At 38.7% G+C, this 11,311-nt stretch overlaps 1 protein-coding gene across 1 annotated transcript in view; it reads left to right on the forward strand.

The window, feature by feature from the left end:
• SLC13A4 (solute carrier family 13 member 4) overlaps positions 1–9,935 on the forward strand; it is a gene marked incomplete at both ends in the record, with an annotated part of 37,233 nt that extends 27,298 nt beyond the window's left edge. Inside the window, 7 exons of the mRNA XM_083365385.1 lie at positions 1,058–1,159; positions 1,486–1,587; positions 2,729–2,826; positions 3,563–3,696; positions 7,391–7,552; positions 9,064–9,201; positions 9,795–9,935. Coding sequence (XP_083221511.1) covers positions 1,058–1,159; positions 1,486–1,587; positions 2,729–2,826; positions 3,563–3,696; positions 7,391–7,552; positions 9,064–9,201; positions 9,795–9,935 — 877 coding nt within the window. The remainder of the gene's footprint in view (positions 1–1,057; positions 1,160–1,485; positions 1,588–2,728; positions 2,827–3,562; positions 3,697–7,390; positions 7,553–9,063; positions 9,202–9,794) is intronic.
• Positions 9,936–11,311: the final 1,376 nt, after the last annotated feature.

The following is an 11,311-nucleotide window of genomic DNA, read 5'->3' on the forward strand; positions in this document are numbered from 1 at the left end:
TGTACATTTTGTGGCTTGCTTATTAATCTGTAATTCTGTTTACTGCAATACATTCAAGAATGTATTATATTGAAAACTTGACATAGCAATGAGCCAAAAGTTGGAGTTATAAAGAAGCCCAAAGCTAGGCTGTCTGTTACAAGTAATGGGAAAAATATGTTAGTAGGAAGCCGGAAGCTGAAAGAGGGAATAAGATGGCACACCAAACAGAAGTCAAGCAAAAAGCCAATTCTTATCAAAGGAGAGTTTCCCAAGACAGTAGAATTTTATTTCCCATGATTCTGATCTTATTCAATTTTCCTATCTCTCTCATTATGTTGGTGTTAACCTGGTTCTGTATGCATTGGCTTTTCCTTGCTTGCAAGTAAGTGAAACTGTGATGGAATGTAGTAGTAGTAGTTTTCAGAATTGGATGACAAGAGCCGTAAGTGCCATTGCCCATATCTTCTGGTATGATATAAAATGCAAACTCAAAGCAAAAAAGGATTGGAAAGCAAAGTAAAAATTTGAAACTACTTTGTTTATATCAAAATGCTTAATGTTGCATCAAAAAAGGGATCTCGCTGATCAGATGCAAGTTCAAACTGAGATGTAAATTGCAGTTGTTTGGTTTTGACCTTCACACTTTGGCTAAACTGAGGTGGACTTAAGATATGTACAGTATATATTGTTTACTTGCACTGATGGTAAATAATGTGGGTCAGATGCTGGCTTATATACTCCTGTGATCTGCTTCAGAAAAACTCTTCTTCAATTGCTGTGCTTAGAAACACCAATTCCAAAATGAACGATGCTGTTAATCCATTTCATTTCAGGGAAAAATCCACAAAGGACTTTAAATACTTTATGAACTAAATCTACACAGAAGGACTCCCTTCTGTTCCTTTTTATGAGTACTGAGGAACAAACTCATTTGGGAAACTGAGTACTTTTTTCTGACATTAATTCAGTTCTCCCCAGGGTGCAGATGTCAGGACCAGTATAAATTTGCTGCAAATCTTTCTGCAGTTGCATACTCTAACTGCATTCTGTTTTCCCATCTCTTATTTATTTTCAGTTTCAAAGAAACCTGTTCAATAAGCAAGAAGAAGAAGACCAAGAGGGAAGAAATGTCTGAGAAGAGAATCCAAGAAGAATACGAGAAGCTGGGAAATATTAGGTAAGGAATAGGGTTCCCATGTTGCTTATTGTATACAGATAATCAGTCTGCCATTTTCCAGACATATTAGAACTCCTATAATTTTCACACATGATAGCCAGATTAAAGTTCCAGCTATTACTGTTTCAGTACATTTGTAAGGGCCAGATTGAGAAAGACCACTCAATTATATATCAGTGGACCAAGATCCAAGAAACAGCATGGATGAAGTCAACCTGGAGGAGCTGCCTTCTACTTTCTGAGTAGAACTAATCAACAAAGTATTGGGTTGTGGGATTCTGTTCTAAATGCTTCTTTTAAAATATGCATAAATATTTCTTTTCTAGCTATCCTGAGATGATGACTGCATTCTTCTTCATCTTGATGGCTTTGCTCTGGTTTACAAGAGAGCCTGGGTTTGTTCCAGGCTGGTCTTCCTTATTTGAACAGTAAGTATCTACTTAGAAGCACAATGTCAGACTTCCTGATAAGGCCTCAACTGTAAATCAGAGATCTCATCTCATATAATGGCTTAGTTTGACTGTTAGCTACACTTAGCAAAAGATTCTTAGTTATATTAGAATCTTAACAGCAGACCAGTATCTGACTATGCTTGGAGTTTTTGTTTTCAAAATTTAATCAGTTTACTATCCTATAACTGCAGTCCAATATTTTTGCTCCTCCACTGCCAGACAGTGAGGTATGCAAAGTTATGCAAAGCACAAACAATGAATATGAAGCGGGGTATTGGGGGGGGGGACTGTGCCTTTTAATCAAACTTGACTCCTGGTGACTGTTTGCAATTTTCTGCTGGCAAGTTTTTCTAGATTTTTCCCCCCAATTGCCTCCTTCTTAGGGCTGAGAGGAAGTGGATTTAACCATGAAATCAAATTGGCTCTCTGTAAATATGAAATAGTAAGCCAAAAATTAAATATGTAAAATGGGGCAACATTCATTTAACAGCTGTCTCATTTACCAATAAACATTATGGGCTCAATCGTGGTCATAAGTCAAAGACTACCTTTACTGTTATAAACATTAGATCTTCTTGTTCATTTCTCCATCTTTTGAATGAGAAAATCAACAGCAGCACAAGTTAGGAATTTCCTGGAAGAATCATACTAAGCCGAATGTGTCTTCCACCAGATTTTGGGGGTAATTAAGTTACCATCTCTACTACTTCTGGAAACCACCATCCACACTTTCTCATTGGTTGTGGAGGCAATGATACAGAGCATTATCAGTATTCCTACACTTATTTTACCTATTTTCTTGTTCCTGAAATCATTTCTGTACCATGCAAGATAAAATCGCATTATTCAGTATGTATTATAGAAAGTTGTTGGAAATCTTTGCTCACAGTGCTAAGACATAGTTTGACTCAGTTGTAATACAATGAGGATCCAGGCATTATATCCCAGAATTATGTGAAAAACAGGATGCCTTGGCTTATTTAACAAATCATGATTCGTAAAAGAAATTGCATGTGTATGGAGCCAGTGAGGGGAAAAAAGGAGATGCATCAGAAAATAAATCTATCTGCTGATTACAGCCAGTGTCTGTTGTAAAACTGTTCCATGGTTTTCCTAGGAAAGGCTATCGGACAGATGCCACTGTCTCTGTTTTCCTTGGTTTCCTTCTCTTTTTGATTCCAGCAAAGAAGCCATCCTTTGGGAAAAAGGCGAAAGGTATGAAGGCTTCTATACGGAGCAACATTTGTTTTATTTCAGTTGGGGTCAGTATCCAAAACAGAATTCACATATTCACATCACAATTGTTTGTCACAATTATACTTTTACTGCCTAGATTGTCTCCTTGGAGTGGATGTTTAGCTGGACACGAGACCAAATTTACCCTAGGCTAGGGCAAATCTTAGTTTGTGAATGCTAAGGGCAAAAACCAGGATAGAGAAACTGCAGCTTTCAAATAGCTATTTTAATTCTGTCTTAACTTTATTTTGTTTATCATACCTACTGGTCTATGCCTGCAAATACATTGAATTGAATTGCCAGATCTCAATATTAGCACTCAGCAGCCCAAACATCATGGCCTTCTCTGACAGAGATCTCTTCTTTTTTCCTATCTAGATTTTCTTAACCTGATACTTCCCAGGTACATTGGTCTTATTCCTCTAATACAGGGGTGTCAAACTGCCAGCCCATGGGCCAGACACGTCATCCGGAAGCCGTGCCCACCCCATTGCCGGCAATGGTGAAAAGGCTCCAATATGTTGCATGACGTCACGTGACATCGCGAGTTTGACATGTCTGCTCTAATATCTCCAATAGGCACCAGATTTTACCTTAGACATTGCCGCTTTCCAGATTCTGCTGAGAAAGTATTTTTATAGACATTTTTAGACAGTGCAGTTCCTATCTGCAAAAGAATCTAGAAACAAAGCAAGCATGTTTTGTTTTGTCATAGGTCATGTTAATAATAAGTCTATGGATGTTAACTCAGGAGAGTCCATAATCACCTGGAAGGACTTTGAGAAAACAATGCCATGGGAGATAGTAGTTCTGGTTGGAGGAGGTTATGCTTTAGCAGCTGGATGTAAGGTAAGACAATTAACCTCAGGATATTCACTCTGGTAATGCTCTGTGTCAGTGTTTCTCAACGTTGGCAGTTTGAGGATGTATGGACTTCAACTCCCAGAATTCCCCAGCCAGCTATGCTGGGAGCTGATGTCCACAAATCTTCTAACTGCCAAGGTTGAGAAACCCTGCTCTATGTAATGAAATGCTATATTGTCCCAAAGGTTCTTTTTCGGGAGGCAACTGGACTTTTTTGTTTTTCTTTGAAGAGGTTTCGCTTCTCATCCAAGAAGCTTCTTCAGCTCTGTCTGGATGGTGAGGAAAGGAACAATTTATATTCCTTGCAGACAGCTGGTCATTTGCATTCTTTTGGAGAGTCGTTGAGGCCATTTGGAGGTTTATCTGTGTCCTCAGGGTCACCAGAGTAGTGTCAATGTGTGTGCAGCCTTCTTGGCTGCAGGATGTTTTCTGCCCTGTGTCCCTTCCCTGTTGAAGACAGGCGCAGGCTGTTCGGGATAAATCTGTGTTGTCTGCATCTCAACCTGAAGTGCAAATGGTTCCTGAAGCCTGCAATGTTTTCTGGAAATCCGTTCATACTCCTGCACCATTCACAGACGAAATGCTCGATAGACGAAATGCTACCTTGCTTACAAAACTAAAATGCTGATAGTGGGAGGGACTTTTCCCCCTCAATAGCTTCATTCCTTGATGCACAGTGAAAGCAAGTTAAAGGGGTGAGAAAGCCCAATCTGTTCTGTACCAGCCTACTACCGGCCCTGCAGATAAGGCAGGGACAACCCCTTTACAAGAAGGCAAGAGGCTGGAACTAAGCCTGCCAAATTTATGGACACAAAAGCAAACAGAGCAAAACAAGACACGAACCATGAAACAGGAGCTATTCAAACGGTTGCCTTCAGCAAACCAGCCCTCCCACACATTCCCCTTTTAAACAGTTCAGGGCGTGGCTTCTCTCTGCCTCCTTCCGAGGTGCCCCATTGCCTTCCTCTGTTTACTCCTGATTGACTGCCTCCTGCGTCGGGCGTCCTTGAACAGGGCCAGCTGTGGGTCATCTTCATCCACGCTGTCAGGCTCACACAGCTGGGTCTGCATCGTAACCAGATGGGAGGGGCCTGGCTGAGGGCTCTCATCAGCAAGCTCCCCAACCCCCTCAGCAACCTCTCCAACACCCCCCTCCTCCTCCTCTGAATCGTCCGACCCAACTGCCGAACCCACAGGCTGACCCTGAATCACAACACAATCCAAAAGAGTCTGGACCCACCCCACTTCTTATCAATTCAATTTTCCCTTTCCATATTCTTTGCCCAGTGACTACCAGAGAATGAAATCCATCCAGGAATCAAAAATAATCACATGCAAAAAGCTTCTCAAATGAGACAGGAGACTACAACCACTCATATATCCGAATTCCTATCACTCGGCTATTTTTCCTTTTACCTGTTAACTTTCTTTTTTTAATATATCCTTGTTTTCCAAATGTCAGAATATTCCAAATATTCAAAAAATAGACTCACAATTTGCTCTGAAGCCGATTCGTTTAAAGTTTGCAGTTTAATGACAACTAGTACAGATAGTCTTCAAGTTACAACCACCCATTTAGTGACCATTCTAAGCTACAACAACACTGGAAAAAGTGACTTATGACCAGCATCCCCATAGTCAAAATTCAGATGCTTGGCACCTTTCATATTTACGATGGTTGCAATGTCCCTGCATCATGTGATCACCTTTTGCGAACCTTTTCAATGGGAAAGCTAGATTCCCTTAACAACAATGTAACTAACTTAACAACTTATATTATTATATAAGTTATTATATTATTTTTCCTCTTGTTATTTTAGTCTTTTATAGGGTGTTTTTATTTATGTAAGCTGCCTTGAGCCGTCATGTGCAAGCAGGCAGCAATACAAATCTTCCAAATAAATAAATAAACTTAAGTGCAGTGATTCACTTAACAACTGTGGCAAGAAAGGTTTTAATATGGAGCAAAACAACTGTCTCGCTCAGCAACACAAATGTTGGGGTTCATTATGGTCATAAGTTGAAGTCTACCTAAAATGGAAAGTGTTGGAAACTGGAGGAATTAAAATAACTGAATTATTAACATTTATCCTTACCGCTTACTAATCTGCCTGCCAGATCTCCACTCTCCACTGAGAAACATACTTTTGAGAAATATGCAACAGAGACAGAATTCATCTCTTTTATTTGAAAGGTTGCTTCTGATCCTAATGTGCCAGGGAGCACTGGACTGTAGTTTGTTCTTTGACTTCTGATGAGTTTGGACTGATGAGTTTGGATCTAAAGTATTTAAAAGAAACAGACCAAAAAAAAGAGGTGGAGTTGTTCTCTACATAAGAAATAACTACATCTCTACAGAAATAGAGCACAACACTGATGAAAACAGTCTTGTATGAAATGCCATAGGTGTATACTATAGACCACCCAACCAAACAGAGGAAATAGATGAACTTTTTGCTAGTCAGCTAACTAAGGTATGTAGGAAGCACATCACAAGAGTAATGGGGGACTTTAATTACCCTGACATCAACTGGGAGACAACCTCTGTACCAAGTGGAAGACCAAACAGATTCCTGACAAACCTAACAGACAACTTTATCTCTCAAAAAGTAGAGAAGGGAACTATTGGATCTAATCCATATTGGATCTAATCCTCACTAACAGAGATTAAATGATAGAAGGTATTGAAGCCACAGGACCTTGGGGGGGAAGTGATCATGCAATATTGGAATTCAACATTCTGGAAGCACAAGTAATAGAACACAGTCAAACTAGAGTCTTGGACTTTAAGAGAGCTAATTTTAGTAAACTTAGAGAGAGCTTGGGAAGGACTCCATGGATGAGAATCCTTGAGGAGAAAACAACTCAAGAAATTTTGGGAAATTTTGAAAAGTGAGATAATAAAAGCCCAGTCTACCACAATACCAACAAAGAAGAAAACTAACAGCTCTCAAAAGAAATCAACATGACTGCATAAAGAACTTTCTGATAAATTGAAAGATTAAAAAGGACAAGTATAAAAAGTGGAAAGAAGGGCACATAATTAAGGCAGAATATCAGCAAATAGCCCGTGTCTGCAAAGATGAAGTGAGGAAAGCTAAGTCTCAAAATGAACTAAGGCTTGCGACCAAAGTCAAAAATAACAAAAAAAGCTTCTTTCAACATATAAAAAACAAGAAAAAAGTTAAAGAAATGGTTGGTCCATTAGTGGGGGAAAGTGGCAAGAAGGGACAAGCAACAGAGAGAAAGCAGAACTATTTAACTTGTTTTTTGCATGTCTTTACACAAAGGGAAAAAACAGTCCAACCTATCAAAACCAGTGCCATCAAAAACAGAATAGAAACACAAGTTAAGATGGTAAGTGAGCACCTGTCCAGCCTAGACGAGTTCAAATCACCAGGGATAAAGCAGACAGAGACCAACTTGATTCACTTCCTCTCAGTCTTTCCTGGATTTCTTTTTTAACAGAGTCTCAAGGATAAGACAATAAATGAAACTGGATGTGGGGCAAGCAAAGGAGAATTCACATGTTTCATGAACAATCTAACTGCCAATATGTGGAAGCATTAAAACTATCTTTTTATTCCTTCAGAACTGGGGCTTAATGCTTGGAACAGCTACTGCAAGAACTAGAATTTGCTTGGGTTTTTTTCTGCCTATCTTTTCTTTGTTCCCTCAGACCTCTGGACTTTCAACATGGATTGGGAGGCAAATGTTGTCCCTGAGTAGCCTTCCATCTTGGGCAGTCAGTCTGCTGGCCTGTCTCCTGGTGTCCATAGTAACGGAGTTTGTTAGCAATCCTGCAACCATAACAATCTTTCTCCCAATTCTATGTGGTATGGTGAGTACAGATTAGGGTTTCTTAAAAACAAGGTTAGGCATTCCTTTAAGATAATGGGCACATTTAGAGCTGGAAAGAGCACTTTTCCTATTTACACGGACTAGTCAAAAGATACACAGACATCTGAAAATAAACAGACAAGGTTGTTCTTATTATTACTCCTACCTTCTCAGAATAATTTATATTGCCAAGCTTACTTTGGTTACCAATAGAGGAGAATATTTGTAGCTCAGAGTTGAAATGAGAGGTCCTTGGTGCTCTTTGAGCTTAGTTGTTATTTAGTTAGTTAGTTATTTAGTTAGTTATTTAGTTAGTTAGTTATTTAGTTAGTTAGTTAGTTAGTTAGTATAATTTATATAGCCACCTACTCACTCACAGTGACTCTATGTGGCATACAGATAACAAAAACACTATATAGAAAAAATAAAAATAATAACAAAAATAATAAAATAATAATCCCCTATCCCACCCCTTGGCAACAACACAAACTCAAATCAATCATTTAATGGGCTCCAACTCACTCTGGATTTGCCAGGCAAAACCATGTTTTCAGGGCCTTATAAAGGAGTGGGGGCCAGTCTAATTTCAGCGTTCCGTGCGCCTTTGGCGTCTAGTCATGCTGGCCACATGATCATGGAGACGTCCTCGGAAAAGCGCTGGCTCTTCGGCTTTGAAACAGAGATGAGCACCGGGCCCTAGAGTCGGAAACGACTAGCACACATGCAGGGGAACCTTTACCTTTACCTTTAATGTTCCAGAGCGAGGGAGCCACTACAGAGAAGGCCCTTGATATCTATGTACAATTCAGAAGAGACAATCAAATTCAAAAGGAAACAAAAAGACCAAAATACCTCCTTACCAGCAATCAATACCCAGATGAGCGTAGATGAAGTCCAAGATTAACATCAGGCCAGTGATCAAGAAGTAAGCAATACTGCAATCAAGGAACTGCCAAACAAGCTAACCATAAACAAGCTAATCGTAAACAGTCCAACCAAACAACCACTAAGAGCACCCCCTCAAACACTGACAAGGCAATCCACTAGAATATAAAATGAGAGCAAAACACATTCCCTACTAGCACTGATGATGTTATCTAGTTTGGGTAGTGAAATGTCTGCAAGAAAACAGCCAAGCTTAGAGAGCATCAAGGACCCCTCATTACTTTGGCCAGTGTTTCTGAGGCAGTAAGGACATATCCAAACAAAGCAGAGACTCTCACCCTTTTCATTTTTGGAAGAATGTGATGGAATCTCTGCAAGAACCAAAAGCATTATTGTTCATGTACTCGATGCTAAAAGGCAATAAGCCATTTCCTCATTTAATGCTTAATAAAATGCATGAAGAAAATTAAAATTGTGGTTGCCCTCAGGGTTCCGGGTGGGTATGGCCAGGGTGGGCATGGCCTACTGGGTGGGCGTGGCTAGAGTGCGTATGGCCTACTAGATCTAATAATACTGTTTTGTTATTCATATTACCAAAAGAATTAGTTTTCCTTGTTCTCTTTATAGTCCGAAAGCCTTCAAATCAACCCACTGTACACCCTGATCCCTGTCACCATGTGCATCTCTTTTGCGGTAATGCTACCAGTGGGCAACCCTCCAAATGCCATTGTCTTCACTTACGGGCATTGTAAAATCAAAGATATGGTATGTACTAAGCACCCACAATTAAATCAAGTAAATTTCAAAAACAACTAAGCACTTCAACAAATGTAATGCAATAACAATAGATTTACATTATTTGTAATGTACAAATTACATTTATAAGAGCTTTGAAATTATAGTTTCCAGTATCGCTATTATTACCACTACCATCCCCAACTCTCAAAGAATGGTGTCAAAGGGAAAAAGTAGTTGAGGAAAAATATTGAGTAGAATTAAGACAATCTCAGACATAAAATATAGATTAGGGGCTTTTTTCAACCTTGGCAGCTTTAAGATGGTAGGTGTCCATCCATCTAAAAAATGTCAAGGTTGAGAAACACTGACATAGATAGATCAGAGATAGATTTAGGGTTATTTCAACCCAGTTACTGCCTTGTTGACTGTAGTTTGGCAAAGTAAAAATAAGGATGCATAAGGAAATAAAGGAAATGAATTAATGCAATTAAGTAGTTGATCTAAATGCTCCCTGGATTTGGTCTATTAAAAAATGCCAGAAGCTATCCAGACCTGGTGTGCTTGAACTGCAAAGCCTTGTTCAAATTGATACACATTATTGTTTTTCTTTTTATTTGTAGATCAAAGCTGGCTTTGGTGTCAATATCATTGGACTAGTGATTGTTACATTGGCCATAAATACTTGGGGAATTAGACTCTTCCAACTGGACATATTTCCTGATTGGGCCCAAACCAGTAATAACATTACTGTCTCATCATAGACAACATTGGCAAAATTTGTCAAATCTCAGAAAGTGGACAAACGTCATTGTACATATATATATTAAACAAGGAGACTCGATTATATATTATATCACGAATGGGAATAAAGTAAGAGGTAACATAACTGAAGTTCTCCCAATATTACATCTACCAGCTACCATTTTTATTTTTAACTGTTAAATGAACACTGAGACACTAAAAGTTTTTTTTTTCATTTTTATTTGATGGGACGTGTGTAACTAATGGTACTCTACTGTAAATTTAAAGATTAAGTGTTAACTTTGTAAATGTTTGTGCAGAAAGCTGTATATAGAAGCTACTTTATAAGGATCCTTATAAAGGTTCCTTAACATTATTTTGATGATCTCAGTGGAACTGTTGGCTCTATTCATATTCATAACATAAAGCCATCCTATACATACAGTCTCTTGAATCTCTAAACTTTTCTTTTTAAATGTTTAAATTGGATGTTCTACAGTTCAGTAAATGCTGTCTTGCTCATATTCCTTTTCTACTATTCCCTCTCCAGCTCTCTCCCTCATTTATTTTCTTTCGCTAATTTTGATTAAGAAAGCCAGTTTGGTGTAGCGGGTAAGGCATCAGCATAGAAACCAGGAGACTGTGAGTTCTAATCTTACCTTATGTACAAATCTAGCTGAGTGCCTTAGGCCATTTATTCCCTATGAGTCTTAGGAAGCAAGTAACAGCAAACCATTTCCAAATTCTGGCTAAGAAAATTGCATTGACTTGTCCAGGCAATTGCCAGTAATCAAGACTGACTTGAAAGCACACAAAAATATTCAACATAATATCTTACTTGAAGAAAGCCCCACAAAATGTGCTGGATAGATGTTCTTCTGTTTGGCGGAGTATTTTTGTATTGCACTATTATCATTAACAAACACAATTAAACATTTCGTAAAATAGACTAACTCATTTTAATGATTTTTTTTTCTCTTACTGAAAAAAATTGCTTGGTTCCTAATTCAATCCATATAGAGGTCTCCCGAATTACCTTTGCAATGATAAACCTGCTTCCTGCAATTTAAACCTGTAATTTGAGGGGGGGGAATTGGAATCTTTCCTGTGTTGAAATATGCCATTGATAAGTGTAGGTAGGATTTTAAAAGCATCTGCATTTATTGTTAGCTGTAAATACAAGCACTTAAGCTACTTAATCCTCATTTAGCTCTGAGAAATAGCTTGAAGAGGAGGAGCCATTGTTAGCACTGGCCAAAGCTAAGAATCTAGAATAACTTTCAGAGAAATCCCAATAAAAGCAGATGCCCTGCAGCTTTACCTTTCCATGAAATTCTGCATAAAGTTTAGCACAAGAACAGGGGGAACTATTGTGCAGAAAATGATGCCCCCTGAA

The sequence above is a fragment of the Vipera ursinii genome, assembly GCF_947247035.1.
Source record: "Vipera ursinii genome assembly, chromosome: 6".
NCBI lineage: Eukaryota > Metazoa > Chordata > Lepidosauria > Squamata > Viperidae > Vipera > Vipera ursinii.